Consider the following 23879-nt stretch of genomic DNA (forward strand, 5'->3'; position numbering starts at 1 on the left):
TGAGTTTCGGGGGTCACCGGATATTATCGGAGTGCCGGGGGGTTATCGGAACCCCCGGGGGAACTAATGGGCCAACATGGGCCTTGTGAGAGAGAGAGGAGGGGCCATAGGGATGGCCGCGCACCCCTCCCTTGGGAGTCCGAATTGGACAAGGAGGGGGGCGCCCCCTCTTTCCCTCCCTCTCTCCCTCTCCTTCCTTCCGCTCCCTCCTCCTTGTTGGACAAGGAAAGGGGGAGTCCTACTCCTACTAGGAGGACTCCTCCCCCTCCTTGGCACGCCCCAAGGCTGGCCGGCCTCCCCCTTGTTACTTTATATACGGGGGCAGGGGGCACCCTAGAACACACAAGTTGATTGTTTCCAGCCGTGTGCAGTGCCCCCCTCCACCATAATCCACCTCGGTCATACCGTAGCAGTGCTTAGGCGAAGCCCTGTTCCGGTAGCATCATCATCACCGTCATCAGGCCGTCGTGCTGAAGAAGCTCTCCCTCGACACTCTGTTGGATCATGAGTTCGTGGGACGTCACTGAGCTGAACGTGTGCAGATCACGGAGGTGTCATACTTTCGGTACTAGGATCGGTCAATCGTGAAGACGTACAACTACATCAACCGCGTTGTCATAATGCTTCCGCTTATGGTCTACGAGGGTACGTAGACAACACTCTCCCCTCTCGTTGCTATGCATCACCATGATCTTGCGTGTGTGTAGGAATTTTTTTAAAATTACTACGTTCCCCAACAGTGGTATCAGAGCCAGGTCTATGCGTAGATGTTATATGCATGAGTAGAACACAAAGGAGTTGTGGGTGTGGGTATATACATATTGCTTGTCGTCACTAGTTGATTCTTGATTCAGCGGTATTGTTGGATGAAGCGGCGCAGACCGACATTACGCGTACGCTTACGCGAGACTGTTTCTACCAACGTGCTTCGCACATAGGTGGTCGGTGGGTGTCAGTTTCTCCAACTTTAGTTGAATCGGATTCAATGAACAGGGTTATTTCTGAACATCAAAAAGCAATCACTATACCACGTTGTGGTTTCTGATGCGTAGGTAAGAACGGCTCTTGCTCAGCCCGTAGCAGCCACGTAAAACTTGCAACAACAAAGTAGAGGACGTCTAACTTGTTTTTGCAGGGCATGTTGTGGTGTGATATGGTCAAGACATGATGCTAAATTTTATTGTATGAGATGATCATGTTTTGTAACGGAGTTATCGGCAACTGGCAGGAGCCATATGGTTGTTGCTTTATTGTATGAAATGCGACCGCCATGTAATTGCTTTACTTTATCACTAAGCGGTAGTGATAGTCGTAGAAGCAATAGTTGGCGAGACGACAACGATGCTTCGATGGAGATCAAGGTGTTATGCCGGTGACGATGGTGATCATGACGGTGCTTTGGAGATAGAGATCAAAGGAACAAAATGATGATGGCCATATCATATCACTTATATTGATTGCATGTGATGTTTATCATTTTATGCATCTTACTTTGCTTAGTTCGGCGGTAGCATTATACGATGATCTCTCACTAAATTTCAAGGTATAAGTGTTCTCCCTGAGTATGCACCGTTGCTACAGTTCGTCGTGCCGAGACACCACGTGATGATCGGGTGTGATAAGCTCTACGTTCACATACAACGGGTGCAAGCCAGTTTTGCACACGCAGAATACTGAGGTTAAACTTGACGAGCCTAGCATATGCAGATATGGCCTCGGAACACTGAGACCGAAAGGTCGAGCGTGAATCATATAGTAGATATGATCAACATAGTGATGTTCACCATTGAAAACTACTCCATCTCACGTGATGATCGGACATGGTTTAGTTGATATGGATCACTTGATCACTTAGATGATTAGAGAGATATCTATCTAAGTGGGAGTTCTTAAGTAATTTGATTAATTGAACTTCAATTTATCATGAACTTAGTACCTGATAGTATTTTGCATGTCTATGTTGTTGTAGATAGATGGCTCGTGTTGTTGTTCCGTTGAATTTTAATGCGTTCCTAGAGAAAGCAAAGTTGAAAGATTACACGGATTGGGTCCATAACTTGAGGATTATCCTCATTGCTGCACAGAAGAATTACATCCTGGAAGCACCGTTAGGTGACAAATCCGCTACAGGAGCAATGCTAGATGTTGTGAACACCTGGCAGAGCAAAGCTAATGACTACTCGATAGTTCAGTGTGCCATGCTTTACGGCTTAGAACCGGGACTTCAACGACGTTTTGAACGTCATGGAGCATATGAGATGTTCCAGGAGTTGAAGTTAATATTTCAAGCAAATGCCTGGATTGAGAGATATGAAGTCTCCAATAAGCTCTACAGCTGCAAAATGGAGGAGAATAGTTCTGTAAGTGAACACATACTCAGAATGTCTGGGTACCATAACCACTCGACTCGGCTGGGAGTTAATCTTCCTGATGATAGTGTCATTGACAGAGTTCATCAATCACTGCCACCAAGCTACAAGAGCTTCATGATGAACTATAATATGCAAGGGATGGATAAGACGATTCCTGAGCTCTTCGCAATGCTAAAGGCTGTAGAGGTAGAAATCAAGAAGGAGCATCAAGTGTTGATGGTCAACAAGACCACCAGTTTCAAGAAAAAGGGTAAAGGAAGAAGGGGAACTTCAAGAAGAACAGCAAGCCAGTTGTCGCTCAAGTGAAGAAACCCAAGTCTGGACCTAAACCTAAGACTGAGTGCTTCTACTGCAAAGGGACTGGTCACTGGAAGCGGAATTGCCCCAAGTATTTGGCGGAGAAGAAGGATGGCAAAGTGAAAGGTATATTTGATATACATGTTATTGATGTGTACCTTACTAATGCTCGTAGTAGTGCCTGGGTATTTGATACTGGTTTAGTTGCTAACATTTGCAACTCAAAACAGGGGCTACGGATTAAGAGAAGATTGGCTAAGGACGAGGTGACGATGCGCGTGGGAAATGGTTCCAAAGTCAATGTGATCGCCGTCGGCACGCTACCTATACATCTACCTTCGGGATTAGTTTTAGACCTAAATAATTGTTATTTGGTGCCAGCGTTGAGCATGAACATTATATCTAGATCTTGTTTGATGCGAGACGGTTATTCATATAAATCAGAGAATAATGGTTGTTCTATTTATATGAGTAATATCTTTTATGGCCATGCACCCTTGATGAGTGGTCTATTTTTACTAAATCTTGATAGTAGTGATACACATGTTCATAGTATTGAAGCCAAAAGATGCAGAGTTGATAATGATAGTGCAACTTATTTGTGGCACTGCCGTTTAGGTCATATTGGTGTAAAGCGCATGAAGAAACTCCATTCTGATGGACTTCTGGAATCACTTGATTATGAATCACTTGGTACTTGCGAACCATGCCTCATGGGCAAGATGACTAAAACTACGTTCTCCGGAACAATGGAGAGAGCAACAGAGTTATTGAGAATCATACATACTGATGTATGTGGTCGAATGAACATTGAAGCTTGCGGCGGATATCGTTATTTTCTCACCTTCACAGATGATTTGAGCAGATATGGGTATATCTACTTAATGAAACATAAGTCTGAAACATTTGAAAAGTTCAAAGAATTTCAGAGTGAAGTGGAAATTCATCGTAACAAGAAAATCAAGTTTCTGCGATCTGATCGTGGAGGTGAATATTTGAGTTATGAGTTTGGACTTCATTTGAAACAATGCGGAATAGCTTCACAACTCACGCCACCTGGAACACCACAACGTAATGGTGTGTCCGAACATCGTAACCGCACTTTATTAGATATGGTGTGATCTATGATGTCTCTCACTGATTTACTGCTCTCGTTTTGGGGTTATGCTTTAGAGACGGCTGCATTCACATTAAATAGGGAACGATCTAAATCCGTTAAGACGACACCTTATGAACTTTGCTTTGGCAAGAAACCCAAGTTGTCGTTTCTTAAAGTTTGGGGTTGTGATGCTTATGTGAAAAAGCTTCAACCTGGTAAGCTCGAACCCAAATCGGAGAAATGTGTCTTCATAGGATACCCAAAGGAGGCTGTTGGGTACATCTTCTATCACAAATCCGAAGGCAAGATATTTGTTGCTAAAAATGGATCCTTTCTAGAGAAGGAGTTTCTCTCAAAAGAAGTGAGTGGGAGGAAAGTAGAACTTGATGAGGTAATTGTACCTTCTCCCTTATTGGAAAGTAGTTCATCACTGAAATCAGTTCCAGTGATTCCTACACTAGTAAGTGAGGAAGCTAATGATGATGATTATGAAACTTCTGATCAAGTTACTACCGAACCTCGTAGGTCAACCAGAGTAAGACCCGCACCAGAGTGGTACAGTAATCCTGTTCTGGAAGTCATGTTACTTGACCATGACAAACCTACGAACTATGAGGAAGCGATGATGAGCCCAGATTCCGCAAAATGGCTTGAGGCCATGAAATCTGAGATGGGATCCATGTATGAGAACAAAGTGTGGACTTTGGTTGACTTGCCCGATGATCGGCAGACCATAGAGAATAAATGGATCTTCAAGAAGAAGACTGGCGCTGACGGTAATATTACTGTCTACAAAGCTCGACTTGTTGCAAAAGGTTTTCGACAAGTTCAAGGAGTTGACTACGATGAGACCTTCTCACCAGTAGTGATGCTTAAGTCCGTCCGAATCATGTTAGCAATTACCGCATTTTATGATTATGAAATTTGGCAAATGGATGTTAAAACTGCATTCCTTAATGGATATCTTAAATAAGAGTTGTATATGATGCAACCAAAAGGTTTTGTCGATCCAAAAGGTGCTAACAAAGTGTGCAAGCTCCAGCGATCCATCTATGGACTGGTGCAAGCCTCTTGGAGTTGGAATATACGCTTTGATAGTGTGATCAAAGCATATGGTTTTATACATACTTTTGGAGAAGCCTGTATTTACAAGAAAGTGAGTGGGAGCTCTGTAGCATTTTTGATATTATATGTAGATGACATATTGTTGATCGGAAATGATACTGAATTTCTGAATAGCATAAAAGGATACTTGAATAAGATTTTTTCAATGAAAGACCTCAGTGAAGCTGCTTATATATTGGGCATCAAGATCTATAGAGATAGATCAAGACGCTTAATTGGACTTTCACAAAGCACATACCTTGATGAAGTTTTGAAGAAGTTCAAAATGGATCAAGCAAAGAAAGGGTTCTTGCATGTGTTACAAGGTGTGAAGTTAAGTCAGACTCAATGCCCGACCACTGCAGAAGATAGAGAGAAAATGAAAGTTGTTCCCTATGCTTCAGCCATAGGCTCTATCATGTATGCAATGTTGTGGACCAGACCTGATGTGTGCCTTGCTATCAGTTTAGCAGGGAGGTACCAAAGTAATCCAGGAGTGGATCACTGGACAGCGGTCAAGAACATCCTGAAATACCTAAAAAGGACTAAGGATATGTTTCTCGTATATGGAGGTGACAAAGAGCTCGTCGTAAACGGTTACGTCGATGCAAGCTTTGACACTGATCCGGATGACTCTAAGTCACAAACGGGATACATGTTTTTATTAAATTGTGGAGCTGTCAGTTGGTGCAGTTCCAAGAAGAGCGTCATGGCGGGATCTACATGTGAAGCGGAGTACATAGCTGCTTCGGAAGCATCAAATGAAGGAGTTCATATCCGATCTAGGTGTCATACCTAGTGCATCGGGTCCAATGAAAATCTTTTGTGACAATACTGGTGCAATTGCCTTGGCAAAGGAATCCAGATTTCACAAGAGAACCAAGCACATCAAGAGACGCTTCAATTCCATCTACGATCAAGTCAAGGAGGGAGACATAGAGATTTGCAAGATACATACGGATCTGAATGTTGCAGACCCATTGACTAAGCCTCTCTCACGAGCAAAACATGATCATCACCAAGACTCCATGGGTGTTAGAATCATTACAATGTAATCTAGATTTTTGACTCTAGTGCAAGTGGGATACTGAAGGAAATATGCCCTAGAGGCAATAATAAAGTTGTTATTTATACTTCCTTATATCATGATAAATGTTTATTATTCATGCTAGAATTGTATTAATCGGAAACTTAGTACATGTGTGAATACATAGACAAACAGAGTGTCACTAGTATGCCTCTACTTGACTAGCTCGTTGAATCAATGATGGTTATGTTTCCTAACCATAGACATGAGTTGTCATTTGATTAACGGGATCACATCATTAGATAATGATGTGATTGACTTGACCCATCCGTTAGCTTAGCACGATGACCGTTTAGTTTGTTGCTACTACTTTCTCCATAACTTATACATGTTCCTATGACTATGAGATCATGCAACTCCCGAATACCGGAGGAACACTTAGTGTGCTATCAAATGTCACAATGTAACTGGGTGACTATAAAGATGCTCTACAGGTGTCTACGATGGTGTTTGTTGAGTTGGCATAGATCGAGATTAGGATTTGTCAGTCCGAGTACCGGAGAGGTATCTCTGGGCCCTCTCGGTAATGCACATCACTGTAAGCCTTGCAAGCAATGTGACTAATGAGTTAGTTGAGGGATGATGCATTACGGAACGAGTAAAGAGACTTGTCGGTAACAAGGATTGAACTAGGTATTGAGATACCTACGATCGAATCTCGGGCAAGTAACATACCGATGATAAAGGGAACAACGTATATCGTTATGCAGTTTGACCAATAAAGATCTTCGTAGAATATGTGGGAACCAATATGAACATCCATGTTCCGCTATTGGTTATTGACCGGAGACGTGTCTCGGTCATGTCTACATAGTTCTCGAACCCGTAGGGTCCGCACGCTTAACGTTTGGTGATGATCGGTATTATGAGTGTATGTGCTTTGATGTACCGAAGGTAGTTTAGAGTCCTGGATGTGATCACGGACATGACGAGGAGTCTCAAAATGGTCGAGACATAAAGATTGATATATTGGATGACTATATTCTGACACCAGATGAGTTACGGGGGTCACCGGATAATTATCGGAGTGCCGGGGGGTTATCGGAACCCCCGGGGGAACTAATGGGCCAACATGGGCCTTCTGAGACAAAGAGGAGGGGCCATAGGGCTGCCCCCCTTGGGAGTCCGAATTGGACAAGGAGGGGGGCGCCCCCTCTTTCCCTCCGTCTCTCCCTCTCCTTCGTTCCGCTCCCTCCTCCTAGTTGGACTAGGAAAGGGGGAGTCCTACTCCTACTAGGAGGAGGACTCCTCCCCCTCCTTGGCACGCCCCAAGGCTGGCCGGCCTCCCCCTTGCTCCTTTATATACGGGGGCAGGGGCACCCTAGAACACACAAGTTGATTGTTTCTAGCCGTGTGTGGTGCCCCCATCCACCATAATCCACCTCGGTCATATCGTAGCGGTGCTTAGGCGAAGCCCTGTTCCGGTAGCATCATCATCACCGTCATCAGGCCGTCGTGCTGACGAAGCTCTCCCTCGACACTCTGCTGGATCGTGAGTTTGTGGGACGTCACCGAGCTGAACGTGTGCAGATCGCGGAGGTGTCGTACTTTCGGTACTAGGATCGGTCAATTGTGAAGATGTACGACTACATCAACCGCGTTGTCATAACGCTTCCGCTTACGGTCTACGAGGGTACGTAGACAACACTCTCCTCTCTCGTTGCTATGCATCACCATGATCTTGCGTGTGCGTAGGAATTTTTTTGAAATTACTGCGTTTCCCAACATCACTATCAGCTTTTAATCTCGTGGCTAGAAAGAACAAGAGAAGTGACAACCCCCTTGTCTTTGTTGGGTGCAAGCAATTATTTTGTTTGTGTGCAGGTGCTGCTAAAGATGTTAGTGTGGTGCCTCCTACTGGTTCGATAAACATTGGTTTCTTAACCGAGGAAAATACTTTTTGCTGCTATGCTACATCTCCTTTCCTCTTCGAGGAATCCAACAACTCATACAGGAGTAGCACACCATCGTTTTGTTGTGCTGGAACCAGTTCACGACCGAGCGGTGGAGTCGTGACCCGTCGTCGGCATTTTGCATCTGTCATGGTCACCACGGTCAGGGAAGGAGAGGGAGGGGCGTCCCTGCTGCTACATGAGGGTGCTTGGCTTGCTGGCGATGGAAGGAGATCGAGGGAACGGGCCTGTTGCTAAACGAGACGCATGTGGTGTGTTGCTAGGCGGTCAGGACGACAAAAACTTTTGTCAGGGGGAAAGACGAGAGGTGTGAGTAAGAAGGACCGAAGGAGAGAGATAGACGACTGAGATAGGTCAGACTGTGTGTCTAGCAGGCGACTGTCGAACCTTTGCTTCGGTCGACCGGGGCCTAGCACATCCCTGGAGATATTGTAATGGTTAGCATGTTATTCGAATTCAGGATCTTTTGTTTGCATATTTAGTAATGATAACAATTAAAACTCTTTTAGCTTGAAAATACCCATAAAACCACATAGACGTGCTACATAAAGGATGTGTCAGCCTAGTGATTACGTGAATCTTGGTGTACCCAACAATATTTGAGGAGACGTTCTCGTCGACTAGGTGCGTGTCGATTTTGTCAATCTCAAAATGATCATAGGTTAGGATGCGTGAGTGCATTTATAGAGATGAGTGTATATGCGTATACTGTGTTAAGAAAATTATTTAAGGTTGGTGACGTGACACTAGTGGACAGAAGGCCATTTATTCCCAGAAAGAAAAGAAAGAAAAAGAAAAAGAAACGGTAGGTCGCATATTTGGCAGCTAGAGGAGAGTGACAGTCCCCTCCTCTTCTTGATCCTTCGTGCTTCCGCCTCCGCTTCTCGCCTTCTCCGCCCATAATCTTTCTCGGTCTAAGAAGGATTCCACCGGACAAGGCACAGCGGGAGGATCTCGAAGGGAGAATACGGGGGAGGTGACTGCCTGACTGCTCTCCCGCCCCCATCCGAGAAATCCCCAATCGTGTTCTTGCATGCACCGCCCTGCCAAAATCGTTCTCATCTATTTCCATTTCCTGGAGTGCCTTCTTGGTTCTTGGTTCTTGATTCTGGCATGCCGTACTATCACTCCGCAGCTGGTTTGGTTCGATTCATACCCCTCGTGATTTTTCCCCCGTTGGGTTGGTCTCGTGGCCTGCCTCTCCGAAATTTGGGGCTCTTTTGTAGGATTCTTGGTTGGCGTTGCATAATTTTGGTTTCTGACAGTACGCTTGTTTGTGGGGGCAGCGTTGGTCTGCTTACTCTGGCCACTGTATTGGCGTTTCATAGGAAGTCCAGGCTCTCGTGTAGGTGTTTTAGGAAAGTGGAGTGGATGGAAATTGGACTCCCCTTTTGCAGGATTTGTTGGCGTGAAGCTAAATTCTGTGTGAATTGTGACGATTTCTGCTGATTGACAGTGACAGGAAAATAGATGCTAGTTCATATGGACAGTGTCTGAGTAGGCCTTTGTTGTGTTTGATTAGGTAAATTTCAAGAAAAATGCAGACACTTAAGGGAATTCTGGGGTTGGAACTTCAGGCCTAGCATCCTCCACTAAAAGTAGTCTAGGATTCCTGTTGGTGTTCTGCATGCAGTAGGTGCAAATCTAATGCTGAAGTAGAGCTAGTGCTTAGGGAAGAAAACTGACGTTTCTTGAAAGTAGGACTATTCAGCAGAAATCTGAAAGAACCCGAATGGGAGGTAACACGCCTTCCTTGACTGCAAGAGGAACTACTCTTTGTAGTATAAGCTAGGTATGCCGTCTATTCTAATGTTGGATGATTCCATTGGAAATGGACGACTGTAAGTGATTGTTTTTCATATGTGTTATACCTAAATTTGGAAGTAAAGGGCACTGGTGTGTTGTGTCTATCTTTTTATATTGGTTCTCGGATGATGCTAATTAGGCTAGATATGTCCCATTTCTACATATGCTGGACATTCCTGATTGCTCCCTTGGTTCAGGCAGCTCTTGATCGTATGCATGAATACTTGTGGTAGGATGCCGCTTATTTGTTGGAATATTTCTTTTTCTGGAGTGTTTATCACATTCGTGACTCCGATATTGCCAATTATCTATTTCCTGTGTTCATAAATATATCTGTTTGTCTGGTGTGCTATAATAGTGATTGCCTAATGAACTGCAAGTGATTGTGTATAAATCAAATTCTTCCTTAATGATATAAACAAAGTGATAGGGGGTCGCTGCTGCAACTGTCCTTTTACCATGTTTAATTTAATGTTGGCAATATAAGGCGCCATTTCAACTAAGCTAATTAGAAATCCCTGCAGAAAAATGTTGCTTGGAGCTAAGTGATACCGTAATATAACGCTAACACTTATGTGTAAAATGGAGGATCATCCTGGCCATCCTATTTCCAACTATGTAAGTAGTTACTATTTATAGTCAAACCTGTGTTTTTTTGGGGGGTTTTACGCCACAAATAACAAACTTATCAGCTGGCTTCTGCGCGCGTAGGATTTCTTGTCAGGGAATGGTGTTCATACGAATAAATTAGTCCATAAGAACTACGACCGGGACTCCTCATCAGCCAAGTCTGGCCGGTCACAACAAGAAGCATCTGCAACGAGTGACAGTGGTCTAAATGAGCAACACACCTCAAGACCCTCATCACAATCTGGTAATGCTTTATCTTTAACCACACTGTCACACTAGTAATCTGCATATCTCTGCAGTTTCAGCTCTTATGATGTACTAACAGTGTCAAAAAACGTCTTATATTTTGAGGCAGAGGGAGTAACAATTCTTTTCTTTTCGTTTCGTTTCTGAGTTTAGGTATGCATTATGTGTGCCTGTATTTTAATTATCGGCCACCCCTATTACTATGCTTCTTACCAATGCCTAAACTCATTATTTGCATTTTCTCAAAAGATGAAGAGAAGATTATCTCTTAAACTATAACTTCTGACAGGTCTTTTGCTTTATTAGTGGCTCTTCTCTCCGATGATGTTCACATCTCCGAAGCCCCATTTACAATGAGGTGAATTGATCCGATTATATCTTCATGCTAACAGTAATAACCTTTTTGTTTCAGACAATGACAATGATCATGGGAAGCCCGATCAGCACATGGTAAAGCCGCTTTTATCTTTGGGGAACCCAGAGACTGTTGCTCCCCCACCAATGCTTGATTGTAGTCAATCATTTGTAAGTTCATGTCATCATGGGAATTGTTCTCTATCTCATATCCTGCCTTCAGTTGACCAGCTATTTTTTTGTTATAGGCATATATTCCTTATACTGCTGATGCTTATGCTGGGATCTTTCCAGGATATGCTTCGCACGCTATTGTAAGTTTACTCTATCCTTTTACTCTCCAAATCCTGTAAGATCTTTTACAGTTCAAGGTGATTACATATCTCATTTATATCTCTGTGGTCCATTTATGAGTTCTTTAAATTCGTTTACGATTTGTTGAGTTTTGGAGATCTTATCATTCTGCTATGGCTTGGCCTCATCGAGAAGATAATCTTTCTACCTCCTTATTGCTGAGTTCAATTACTGTTGAGAAGCAACAGAACACACTAAAAGCGTCCTCTTAAAAGGATAAAGAAGTACACAAACAGATCTTTCACTGTTTTCGCATTAAGGACTTGAGCTTTATTGATCGCTTCAGAAATAATGGAAACAAATAGATAGGATTAACTGAAATCATATTATCCTGCCAATGCACATGATAGTGGTCATATTTATGGCATATAGTTTCATGTGATTGTTAAAAAAATGTCCCTCCCTTCTTGTCATATTTATCAAAAGAAAGACTAATGGTCCTGCATCAACGATTTGTGTATTATTTACCCAGGTTCATCCCCAATTAAATGCTGCAACAAACTCTCGTGTGCCGCTCCCTGTTGAGCCTGCAGCAGAAGAGCCAATGTTTGTTAATGCAAAGCAATACCATGCAATTCTTAGGAGGAGGCAGATACGTGCTAAACTGGAGGCCCAAAATAAGCTGGTGAAAGCCCGGAAGGTAATACAATACTGAAGAATTTTGTATTTGTTCCTATACTATTTTTTTGTAAAGAGATGCTTCTGTTTTCTCTGGTATTTGCTGACTGCTGCACCAATGCATAGATTTCAGCTACAGATTTATTAGGCTACCTTGGTAATATTCAGAGGACTAAATCTAATCTGACCCCGCAGTACATTTTTGTACTAAACCTTGATAAAAACCTCTGGCAGAGGCATATTCCTAGTCTTAAGTACATACCATGTTGCAAATTGCAACATTCATTTGTTCAGCATTTTAGTTCCTGAAGGCTTGTACCCATCTACTTAGAACTATAAGTTTTACCTAGCATTGAACTAAAACCACGACAAGAATTATGGAACGGAGGGAGTACCTTTTCTAACATCGCCCCTTACATGCAGCCATACCTTCATGAATCTCGGCACCGCCATGCCATGAAGCGAGCTCGTGGAACAGGAGGGCGGTTCCTCAACACAAAACAACTCGAGGAGCAGAAGCAGAAGCAGGCTTCAGGTGGTGCAAGCTGTACAAAGGTCCTTGGCAAGAATACACTCCTTCAGGATAGCCCTGCCTTCGCACCTTCGGCATCAGCTCCCGCCAACATGTCAAGCTTTTCAACAATCAGCATGCTGGCTAATCAGGAGCGCACCTGCTTCCCCTCGGTTGGCTTCCGTCCCACAGTTAGCTTCAGTGCACTGAATGGCAACGGGAAGCTGGCAACGAACGGAATGCACCAGCGGGCTTCCATGATGAGGTAAAGCAAAGCATCCTCTGGTGCGCTGCCGGTGGCAATTCATCCTTGGCTTATGAAGATGTTCCGTAAATGTGTTGCAATATCAGTTGGACCAAGACATTGTTATGAGTCCTTTTTGAGTTTCATCTAGTTGAAAGCACTGGTGTGCTGACGGCACTATGTGGAGACTGAAATCTTCATCATATTTCTTTTGTGTGTACTTATTCAAATAAGGCGCATCCTGACTATCCCAGAGATCGGAGTTGGGCAACCATAGGCCTATCCTTCCTTACCTGTTGTGAATGTATCTGGTACTTAACTCAGAGATGGTTGAGCCTCAAGCTTTGACGAATGATGTTGCAGTTTGGTAACTTTGCAACCTGCTTTGCCTGATTTCAGTACCTGCAACTTTGTAGAGTATCACATTTTGCATTTGATTTGGTGACTTGCCACAAACACAAATCACATTGGGCTTCTGAAACATGAACTTTCAAACAAACCTGAAAGTGATCAATTATATATGGTCTTAGTTTATGTTACATGAGTCAATGAGGAGCAATAAGATGAACAGCTTAATTGTACTTTCTATCTCACATTTCAATGCTCATCAGCACACACTAGCTTCTGCCACAAAAATATTTCATTGGCAATAGGAGTAAAATCTAGGAATAAATTGCTTGCATATTAGTTACTGGGAAATGGAAATTCTGCCCTCAATATGGAAGGCCGGTGAGTACAAAAAACAAAAGAGTTCTGGCCTCAAATATCTCAAAATGCTGAGCAGAACTCAGGTTTAAAGGAGATGTTTTAGCGACACAACATCAATTTACAGACCCAATGGTAGACAATTTACAATCTGGGCAAAAAGGAGTTATGAGGTGGAAGTGGAAAATGGCTCTTCTGGTTTAAAGGGAGGCACTCATCCTCAGCACCATTTCAAGCCTCTCGGCCTTGCGGTAGTCACTCTCAGTGAGGGTTCCAACAGGAAAAGGTGTAATCTCCAGAACTAGGTGAGGGCCGGGGAGCTCATCAAACAAGGCTCTTACATTGTAGCAACATACGCTCTCTCCATGCGCGCTTTCCCTCCTGATTTGACAACCCTGAGTGCAAGTTGAGGCAATCAGTTAAAAGAGCTGATTTTAGAAGAATAAAAAGATACATGCCTAACATCTCAGTTTGTGAGATGCAAAGCATACAAAGCAGCTAGACGAATGTATTTGCCCTGGCTGAAGAATGAAATCACCTTGTGAGTGGAAGCATCCACAAAATTGTCATCTTCAGATAGAACCAAAGCAATTTCTTTAAGAATTCGGCGACCTTCTTCCTTTGAAGGAACTCGGTACATCCTCTTCAGTGTGCCTTTGGTTGTGGGTTTCCATTTACTGACTAGCTTCCACTTATCCTGGCCTTCTTTGTCGCCTGAATAACAAAAGCATACATCAGCTTCATGTATGAAACCATATGGGCAATGAACTAGAACTACGCGTGTTCTGCAATATTTTCACAACTTTTCAATCTTTTAATAGCTAAATGTGTTCTCTATCACAAAATATACTTAGAAAAGAAGCAAGTGATGTTCAGTATCTTCCGCATCACACAAAAGATGTTCAGTATCTTCCGCATCACACAAAAGATACTTAGAAAATTCATAAAGTGATGAAAGTAAAAAGTATCTAGATTTCACAAATCCTCCATGTAAAACTCTTCCCAATTTGAGAGGTTCCTTACAAATTGTTAAAATTCATGTAAAAAGTACTCTCTCTGTACGGATAAATAAGGCATATTTGACTGTTAAAATTCAAGTTATAGCTGTAAATTTTCTTTAACGATGTTTTGCCAATAGTTACAAAACCACAATCATAAGGAAAATACTTCTGAATAAGAATCCAATGAAATCAGTTTTAGGATCAATTGTTGGTCAAAGCTTGAATTTGACAACCAAAATACACCTTACAGCCACCCATCTAAGTACTACAAACAATCCACAAATAGGTGCAATATTCTCATTATTTCTCATGCCAACAGCAGATGAGGATGTATCTGTTCCATGATAGTAGCAATCCACAACATGAGGCATGGCAGTTGCCTTTTTCTACATCTCAAACAAAATTTCCCCACAAACTCCTCATGACAAAACCCTCCTTGGGAGCACCCACACACAAAATGCTTCCACCTTATCAGTCCCAGTTTGACCAAACCTCATCCAAAGATGAAAAAGGCTGATTATCCCCCATGTACTTTGCTCCGTGGTACCAAGCAGAAAGCTTACTCAACAGATTCTAGAAAGAATATATTCTTCCTTATCCACAATCCAGCCAGCCCAGACCCACTACCCAGGATATACCAAACTGTACAGTTCGCAGGTCACAGCATTCACATTCCACTCCACTAAACACAGCATGAGCAGCGGTGCACAAAAGATCATTATCGACAGAACATTTGAATCCACACCGCAGATACCTGGTGCGCCGCCACGGAGCTTGTCGGCCCACTTGGAGAACCCTAGGTCGCTCTCCCCGGCGCCGTCCTCGCCTCGAATCTCTGCACACACCACGCGGAGATCAGAAACCCATTTCCCTTCCTGAACCAAACCGCGCGAATCATCGCATCATTCGCGGCGCGGGCGCGCGATGTCATTACCGTGGGAGAGGAAGGGGCTGCGGGGGGATCCCGCGAGGCCGATGTGGATGAGCGCGTAGTAGACGCAGAGGCGGCCGGCCCAGAGCAGCACGGGGCCCTCGAGCAGCGAGGCCGCGATGGGGCCCACGGCGGCGGCGGAGAAGGCGCCCGCCGCGGCGGCGCGCCGGTGCGGGCGGGCGATGGAGGGCGGGAGGAAGGGGGTCTTGGACGCGGCGGCCGGCGGCCCGCGGAGGGCGAGCGGGCTGGGCGCGGCGGCGGCGGGCGCGTGGAGGAGGTAGGCGAGCATGGCGATTGGCAGAGATGCGGTGGCTAACTGTAAACCGTGGGGCGCGCGTGTGTTCACCTCTCCCTTCTGTACTTCACTCCTCCAGGTTTGCCACCTTCGTCAGTGCTGCTGCGTGGTGCAGGAGGAAGAAAAAGGAGAACCGAGAAAAAGATAGTGCTATTGGTTATACAAAAATATAAACTTTTGTAATGGATCTTTTAATCAGAAATAATGATTGGTATATTATGCACCAATCTGAACTAGGAGTATCATCCAAATGCAACATCTAATCAACCATGCGGATAGAGTTGTCGTGTTCCGTTTTGGATAAGAGCTGTGCATTACAGGTGTGTGTGACATGTCGCAGGATTTTTACGAGGCCGACCTAGGAAGGTTCATCATGGATTCATGGTGCACGGTTTCTTACTTTCTTCTCGACAAAATCTAGGTAACAACTCAAACCAACGTGAGGGAAATGTGTGATCTGCACCTGGAGCGCAGAAATCAACTTTTCTTACTTGATGGTTTATCACTGGATTCGGTGGATCGGCGTATTCAAATTACTTTTCGTTGTTCATCTTCAGATTGCTCATGCATGCATACGACGATCCTCACTTCATTTTTTTTATCTTTACACTGACGATTACTAAGATATCTAGCACTACGCGGCGAGTCAGGCTATGCATGTGGTGGCTTCAGATAATGGCGAAATGCTGAATGGGATGGAGTGCGACTGGAAGGACTTTGGGATAGGTACAATACAGCTTTCGGATGACAAACGGCGATGCTCTACTGTCTGCTTCCTTGCCGTGGAAAAATACTGGGTTTTGGATTGTACCCGCTGATGATCGTCAGGAACCTTCCGGCAGAAACCAGGGCGGTCTGGCCCATGGAGGCCCAGCCAAGCACAATTAGCCCTCTTTTTTTCAATTTCAACAACAACCCATTTCTTTGCTCACAATATATGGTTTGTTGAGGCGACCATCTCAGGGCAACAGTTATCATCAAGGTTGGACTTCATCAGAAGAAAAAGAATCAGATGAACCTTTTCCAGCATCTTTACTCAATTCACAATTAGGCATGGACATCTTATACACAGAGTAACTTGTGCCCGTATGATCACCCTGTATGTTGTGTATCTTTCATGTGTTGCTACTACTGACTACTCTGCAGGAGCAGGACTCAGGTCCTCTGCCCTCCAGACAGGGAGGACCCCCTGGCCGGCCAGCCTCTTGTACACCCAGAACACCACGTACTGTGGAGTGATCCTCTTCTCGTCGATCAGGAACGGCTCGATGGTGCTCACCTCCATGGAGTAGGACGTCATCGCAAAGCCCTTCGGTCCTGCGGTTGTTAGCCCATCGAAGTGAGAATTCAGATTAGTTGATATGTACTGTAGTAGAAATGATTTCGTTATGTAGTTTTTGGGCCATGAAGTGATTGATTACAGTAATTCGCGCCGATATTTTCAGAAGTTTAAACGAGTAGCAAACTAGGTCAAGAAGGATTGTCTTGTCAACAGTATTCTCAGCAAGTAAACCAGCATTGCATTGCATTGCACGGGAAGAAACGGCATTGGACAGAAGGGTTCCAAAGTTAGTTTGTACTACCTGTGAGGTCTCCCTGCGGAAAGAAGGCCCAGAAGTAGTAGGGTATGTCTTCCTTCACGAAGGAACCTTCCAACTGCAAACCATCGACACCCAAAGGATCGATCAGAATGGCACCAAAGGAAGATTGCTAGCATTGCGTGATGGCTGGAGAGTGAGGAAGCAAGTGCCAAAACTGCTAAAATCACACCACCAGGACGTACTGGTATGCAAATATGCAATGAGCCAGTGCCATGCCTAGTGCTAGTTACTCATAGCTTGCACGGTGATAGTGCAGTAGCGATGCCAAATCACAGGTGTGTTGGGCCTGTGACTGGCGCAATCGCTTGTTGGTATGAACAACTGATCTCACCGTGTTGTTCTGGAAAGTCAGCACGACTTGGGACACGTCCTCCTCGGCCTCCAGCGCGGTCTTCAGAGGAGGGATGATCTCCTCCTCCATCATCTCCGGCAGTGGCTTCGGCGGGGCCTTCTTCGGCTTGGCCGCCGCTGGCTTGGCTGCCGGCTTCGCCTCCGCGGCGGCGGCTTCCTTCTTGTCACCGTCTGCATCCTTCGTCTCGCTAACTGCATCAGAAGTTCAGAACAGGCAAAATTCAGATACATCGATGCATGCAGCATCCGAAGCGTCTAAAGCTTCATGTGCTACAAGAACAGCGCGGATGATCATCACCGCGTACACCACTCCTGATGGCATAGTGAATTAAGCTGAGTGATCGAATGGGGGTACCCGTGGTTGCGGCGGCGGCGGTGGCGCCGGCGGATGACTCCTGCACGGCGCAGCAGGAGGCGACGGAGCGAGGGAAGGCGACGACGAGCGGCAGTCGCTTCGCGAAGAGCGGCGCGGCGGAGCACTTGCACCTCGCCGCCGCATGCCGGACCGTGAGCGGTGGGCTCGTGAGCCTCGGCGAGTGCAGAGCCCGGGTCGCCATGGGGACGAGTCCGTCGCGCAGCCGATCGACGACTTCCGGTGGATGGGTCGTTGCTGTCCACTGGTTGAGTTGGGTGGCGCTGCACCGACGCCGCTCTATCTGCACCCCGATGGAGAAGAGACCGGTGCCGCATGGCTGCTCGCCTCTGAGCCAGCCGTTTCCTCGTCTGCTGCTGTGGCTTACAACTTACAGGAAACGTGAGCCGCCCGATTAAAGGTTTAAAACCCGTTGTTGGTAGCTTACCAAGCAGGCCATCAGATCAACTCACACGAAAAGATGGAGCATCGTGTGACTGACATGGAATTCGATAGTTTGAATTTTGGAAAAGGAAAACATTACCCTTCAGCTGGCGGATGCAAGCAAAGCATCCGTGGCTTGCTTAGCCGTTGGATCCATCCTGATTGAGCGCCCACGTTGGCCACAAATCAGTCCCGGCAGCTAGTTTTCTTTTCTGTAACAAAGTTTTCTTTTCTGTAATAAGAGTCTTGTTTCAGCAGATTTCTGCAATACGGGACTAATTTCAAAAAGAGAAAAAAACCAATTTGGTGGTGAAGATTATTTTTTCTTGCAATATGGGTCTTATTTCAAAAGGTTTCTGCAATAGACATCTTGTTTCACAAAGATTAAAAATAGTTCGATGATGAAGTTTTTTTTTCTGCAACAAGGGTCTCGTTTTAGAAACATAGTCCGAGTTACAGAAAGCATCAGAGGAGCACTTCATAGTTAGGGAGTGGGCGGCCAGACTTTGCAACATGAGTCATGTTTCAAAAACATAGCTCCAGTTGTAAAAAACGCCGGAGGAGCGCCCGACATGAGAGGTCGTCGTTGTGCTGGAGTGGAGCTAGTAGCTGCTCGCGGGGCTGAGGTGGAGGAGGAGCAGCAATTCCGGTGAGCGGCGGCGCCTAGGCGCGTGGCCTGTTGTCTCGGTGGACCTTTGCAACAAGGTCTTGTTGCAAACCCCCTAAGCGCAACAAGGTAGTTGTTGTAAAGGTCATCAACTAGCTAGGACGGTAGATCAGACGGCTATTGTTATAAATGTTTCTGCAACACCGCTCTTATTGTAAGGAAGGTCACGCAAGTGGACGAGTAGATCGGGTGGCCATCCTCACATCCATCCAACGACCAGTTACGTGGCGCATGTTTTCTAGTTATCCACCGGCCGACGTGTAACCTTTTACTACTATTAACGTTCAAGAACCATTGCTATATTAGGAGTCTCCGCTACTTGCAAATTACTCCCTCCGTCCCATAATATAAAAGCGTTTTTAATACTATATTATTATAGGACAGAGGGAGTAGAGTTCTTTATAAAACCATCAACCAAATACCCTCAGAATTTCAAAAAGAAAAATTCAAATACCCTTAGATCATTCCCACCTAATAAAGTTTAAGAGTCTATCTTACTTTGATGGTCTGCTATGTCATCTAACGGCTTAGGTTCGATGTTCTGCCGTGGACTACCACCGTGTGGATCGCTGCCCGTCCCCCACGATCCGATGAGGCATTCGTGTTCCTGAAATCATGCCAATGATTTCCTTCTAGACTCAGAAAGTCAGAAGTAAGCACACGCAGTCCTCATCGTGGATCGTCTAAAAAACTGCAGCCGCCATAGTCAGTCAATCACGAGCCCTCGGTGTCGTCCTCGTTGTCACGTCACACCTGCCATGCACTGCCAGCTCGGTACTCCACGCCTGCGCCGTCACCATCTCCCAAATCATAGCAAGTCACTCCAGCTAAAATATCCTCGCACGCTCGAGAAAACTACACACCATCATCATTGAATCCATAGTTTTAAAAACCGGACCGGCGATCGAACCGATGATGCCGTCAGTTCAGGTTTTTACTGGTCGGACCGCCGCTTCATCAATTCATTTGATGCGTTTTAAGCCATAGAATTATGTAAAAATAGGTCTCCGCACAAAAAATATATAATAAAAATAGGTCCGCTTTTTTAAACTATGGTCGAATCCCACCCCTCACTACCCTGCCTCTAGGCGCACGCCACGCCGCGACTGTGCCCGCTCCCTGAGAGTCTGACACCCGAGAGCTCCACCCCTCCTGGAGGAAGGAGAATCTGCGCGTGGGAAGATACGGTCTTCGCCATCGTGGTCGGGCTCGGATTTGGCGGCAGAGCTTAGTGCCCCCAATGGATTTTGTTTCGCCATCGTGGTCAGGTTCGGTTTTGGCGGCAGAGCAGATGTATTTTGTGTCCCCGCTGCCGTTTCGAGCTCGGGAGCCCCAACTCAGTGAGATGTCCTAGCCGCCCTCCGCTTCCCATGTTTCTGAATTGTCTTAGTAGAGTAGCTCCACTTGTAGAGGAATAGAGAGGAAGAATGGTGGGATTGATGATGTATTGCTTGAGCCTCATGGGCATATATATAGAAGTACATGACCTTCTTGAAGTACAAGACAAAATAGAATAAATCCCACGCTATCCTATACTTCCTAAATAATCACTATACTCAACACCCCCCCACAGTCACAACGGTAGTGACGCAGACGATGAGACTAGAGAAGAATCCCAAGGTTGTAAGCCGACGAACATCCCCCCACAGTCGTAACTGTCGATGCATCACGGAAATCGTAGCTGGAGTGAAAACCAACAAGTTTGCTCAAACAAGGTGGTAGCCCTTTGTGACGTTATCGAGGTAGCCTAGAGCGTAGGGTGGTGTAGCCTTGGTCAAGGTAGCCGTGAGAGGATGTCCTGGTCAATGTTGAGTCGGGGTGGCTAGTGTCGAGGTAGTCGCGATGGAGCCACGGGCGCAAGGAGGCACCGAGTCGATCATGGGGACTCGGAAGTGGTGTGTCGGGAAGAAGAAGGTGTCGACGAGGCATCGCGCCTGGTTTGCCAAGCCCGGGGATACGTCGTGGATGAAGGCATGAGTCGGTGCTACCGGCACTGACATGAGTAGATGGATGAAGTTGATGTCGACAGGCATCACACTAGGCATGCTAGGCCCCGGGACACGTCATGGACGAAGGCATGCGTCGGTGTTTTCTGCATCGGGCATGCATAGACGGGGACCAGCATGAGCTGTACGCCATGTTCAGGGAGCTAGCAGAGAAGAACATGATGACGGTTGCGGTGCTAGTCGATGTGGGATAGAAGGTGCCGACGTTGACTGCGGTTGTCGGAGTAGATGAAGTGGCTCGGGAAGATGACAACGACGCTGGCGATGAGATAGTGCTAGACGAAGGGGGTGGGCGACGAAGTACACTACACATTTTTATCTATTTTGTGACGTTTCACTTGTGTCACGTAGAACCCTTTTTCGTCGTGAAAAATACCCCCATGACGTTTCCAACGTATCTATAATTTTTGATTGCTCCATGCTATATTATCTACTGTTTTGGACATTATTGGGCTTTATTATCTACTTTTATATTGTTTTTAGGACTAACCTATTAACCGGAGGCCCAACCCAGAATTGTTGTTTTTTTTGCCTATTTTAGGGTTTCGAAGAAAAGGAATATCAAACGGAGTCCAAACGGAATGAAACCTTCGGGAACGTGATTTTCTCACCGAACATGATCCAGGAGACTTGGACCCTACGTCAAGAAACAAAGGAGGGGGCCACGAGGTAGGGGGCGCGCCTACCCCCCAGGCGCGCCCTCCACCCTCATGGGCCCCCTGTTGCTCCAACGACGTACTCCTTCCTCCTATATATACCTACGTACCCCCAAACGATCAGATACGGAGCCAAAACCCTAATTCCACTGCCGCAACTTTCTGTATCCACGAGATCCCATCTTGGGGCCTGTTCTGGAGCTCCGCCGGAGGGGGTATCCATCACATAGGGCTTCTACATCGTCACCATAGCCCCTCTGATGAAGTGTTAGTAGTTAACCTCAGACCTACAGGTCCATAGTTATTAGCTAGATGGCTTCTTCTCTCTTTTTGGATCTCAATACAATGTTCTCCCCTCTCTTGTGGAGATCTATTCGATGTAATCTTCTTTTTGCGGTGTGTTTGTTGAGACCGATGAATTGTGGGTTTATGATCAAGTCTATCTATGAACAATATTTGAATCTTCTCTGAATTCTTTTATGTATGATTGGTTATCTTTGCAAGTCTCTTTGAATTATCAGTTTGGTTTGGCCTACTAGATTGATCTTTCTTGCAATGGGAGAAGTGCTTAGCTTTGGGTTCAATCTTGCGGTGTCCTTTCCCAGTGTCAGTAGGGGCAGCAAGGCACGTATTGTATTGTTGCCATCGAGGATAACAAGATGGGGTTTTCATCATATTGCTTGAGTTTATCCCTCTACATCATGTCATCTTGCTTAAGGCGTTACTCTGTTTTCTTGAACTTAATACTTTAGATGCATGCTGGATAGCGGTCGATGAGTGGAGTAATAGTAGTAGATGCAGGCAGGAGTCGGTCTACTTGTCTCGGACATGATGCCTATATACATGATCATACCTAGATATTATCATAACTATGCTCAATTCTGTCAATTGCTCAACAGTAATTCGTTCACCCACCGTAAAATACCTATGCTCTTGAGAGAAGCCACTAGTGAAACCTATGGCCCCCGGGTCTATCTTCATCATATTAATCTTCCAATACTTAGTAATTTCCTTTGCTTTTTTAATTTGCTTTTATTTTACTTTGCATCTTTATCATAAAAGTACCAAAAATATTATCTTATCATATCTATCAGATCTCACTCTCGTAAGTGGCCGTGTAGGGATTGACAACCCCTTATCGCGTTGGTTGTGAGGATTTATTTGTTTTGTGCAGGTGCGAGGGACTCGCGCGTAGCCTCCTACTGGATTGATACCTTGGTTCTCAAAAACTGAGGGAAATACTTACGCTACTTTGCTGCATCACCCTTTCCTCTTCAAGGGAAAACCAACGCAGTGCTCAAGAGGTAGCAGCAATCTAGATTATTGACTCTAGTGCAAGTGGGAGACTGAAGAAAATATGCCCTAGAGGCAATAATAAAGTTATTATTTATTTCCTTATATCATGATAAATGTTTATTATTCATGCTAGAATTGTATTAACCTGAAACTTAGTACATGTGTGAATACATAGACAAACAGGGTGTCACTAGTATGCCGCTACTTGACTAGCTCATTAATCAAAGATGGTTAAGTTTCCTAACCATAGACATGAGTTGTCATTTGATTAACGGGATCACATCATTAGGATAATGATGTGATTGACTTGACCCATTCCATTAGCTTAGCACTTGATCGTTTAGTTTACTGCTATTGCTTTCTTCATGACTCATACAGGTTCCTATGACTATGAGGTTATGCAACTCCCGATTACCGGAGGAACACATTGTGTGCTACCAAACGTCACAACGTAACTAGGTGATTCTGAAGGTGCTCTATAGGTGTCTCCGATGGTACTTGTTGAGTTGGCATAGATCAAGATTAGGATTTGTCACTCCAATTGTCGGAGAGGTATCTCTGGGCCCACTCGGTAATGCACATCACTATAAGCCTTGCAAGCATTGTAACTAATGAGTTAGTTGCGAGATGATGTATTACAGAACGATTAAAGAGACTTGCCGGTAATGAGATTGAACTAGGTATTGAGATACCGACGATCGAATCTTGGGCAAGTAACATACCGATGACAAAGGGAACAATGTATGTTGTTATGTGGTTTGACCGATAAAGATCTTCTAGAATATGTGGGAGCCAATATGAGCATCTAGGTTTCGCTATTGGTTATTGGCCGGAGATGTGTCTCGTTCATGTCTACATAGTTCTCGAACCCGTAGGGTCCACACGCTTAAAGTTCGGTGACGATCGGCATTATGAATTGTTTGTTTTGATGTACCGAAG

At 45.1% G+C, this 23879-nt stretch overlaps 3 protein-coding genes across 3 annotated transcripts; 1 reads left to right on the top strand and 2 right to left on the bottom strand.

Annotated features, from left to right (window-relative positions):
* The first annotated feature begins 8662 nt into the window (after positions 1-8662).
* Positions 8663-13036, top strand: LOC125536340 (nuclear transcription factor Y subunit A-7-like). The gene is made up of 7 exons (XM_048699541.1): positions 8663-8848; positions 10203-10296; positions 10390-10552; positions 10967-11079; positions 11157-11222; positions 11735-11902; positions 12304-13036. The coding sequence occupies exons 2-7, from the start codon at positions 10252-10254 to the stop codon at positions 12658-12660; spliced, it is 912 nt and encodes a 303-aa protein (XP_048555498.1). The 5' UTR covers positions 8663-8848; positions 10203-10251; the 3' UTR covers positions 12661-13036.
* Positions 13037-13298: 262 nt separating this feature from the next.
* LOC125536341 lies at positions 13299-15712 on the bottom strand. The gene is made up of 4 exons (XM_048699542.1): positions 15276-15712; positions 15096-15176; positions 13879-14054; positions 13299-13735 (listed from the first exon to the last, which is right to left on the bottom strand). The coding sequence occupies exons 1-4, from the start codon at positions 15559-15561 to the stop codon at positions 13541-13543; spliced, it is 738 nt and encodes a 245-aa protein (XP_048555499.1). The 5' UTR covers positions 15562-15712; the 3' UTR covers positions 13299-13540.
* Positions 15713-16563: 851 nt separating this feature from the next.
* LOC125536342 lies at positions 16564-18208 on the bottom strand. The gene is made up of 4 exons (XM_048699543.1): positions 17875-18208; positions 17500-17711; positions 17151-17223; positions 16564-16884 (listed from the first exon to the last, which is right to left on the bottom strand). Exons 1-4 carry the CDS (start codon positions 18074-18076, stop codon positions 16703-16705), a joined length of 669 nt encoding a protein of 222 aa, XP_048555500.1. The 5' UTR covers positions 18077-18208; the 3' UTR covers positions 16564-16702.
* Between the last annotated feature and the right edge of the window lie 5671 nt (positions 18209-23879).

This window comes from Triticum urartu, chromosome 2 (assembly GCF_003073215.2).
Source record: "Triticum urartu cultivar G1812 chromosome 2, Tu2.1, whole genome shotgun sequence".
In the NCBI taxonomy this organism is placed as follows: domain Eukaryota; kingdom Viridiplantae; phylum Streptophyta; class Magnoliopsida; order Poales; family Poaceae; genus Triticum; species Triticum urartu.

Coding starts and splice junctions, on each gene's coding strand:
- LOC125536340 (XM_048699541.1), top strand. CDS start 10,252: ATGTGTAAAATGGAGGATCATCCTGGCCATCCTATTTCCAACTAT. Junction 10,297..10,389: donor GCCATCCTATTTCCAACTAT/GTAAGTAGTTAC, acceptor CTGCGCGCGTAG/GATTTCTTGTCAGGGAATGG. Junction 11,223..11,734: donor GATATGCTTCGCACGCTATT/GTAAGTTTACTC, acceptor TTATTTACCCAG/GTTCATCCCCAATTAAATGC.
- LOC125536341 (XM_048699542.1), bottom strand. CDS start 15,561: ATGCTCGCCTACCTCCTCCACGCGCCCGCCGCCGCCGCGCCCAGCCCG. Junction 15,177..15,275: donor CAGCCCCTTCCTCTCCCACG/GTAATGACATCG, acceptor TGGTGTGTGCAG/AGATTCGAGGCGAGGACGGC. Junction 13,736..13,878: donor TGGATGCTTCCACTCACAAG/GTGATTTCATTC, acceptor ACTTGCACTCAG/GGTTGTCAAATCAGGAGGGA.
- LOC125536342 (XM_048699543.1), bottom strand. CDS start 18,076: ATGGCGACCCGGGCTCTGCACTCGCCGAGGCTCACGAGCCCACCGCTC. Junction 17,224..17,499: donor TGACTTTCCAGAACAACACG/GTGAGATCAGTT, acceptor GATGGTTTGCAG/TTGGAAGGTTCCTTCGTGAA. Junction 16,885..17,150: donor TCCGCAGGGAGACCTCACAG/GTAGTACAAACT, acceptor TAACAACCGCAG/GACCGAAGGGCTTTGCGATG.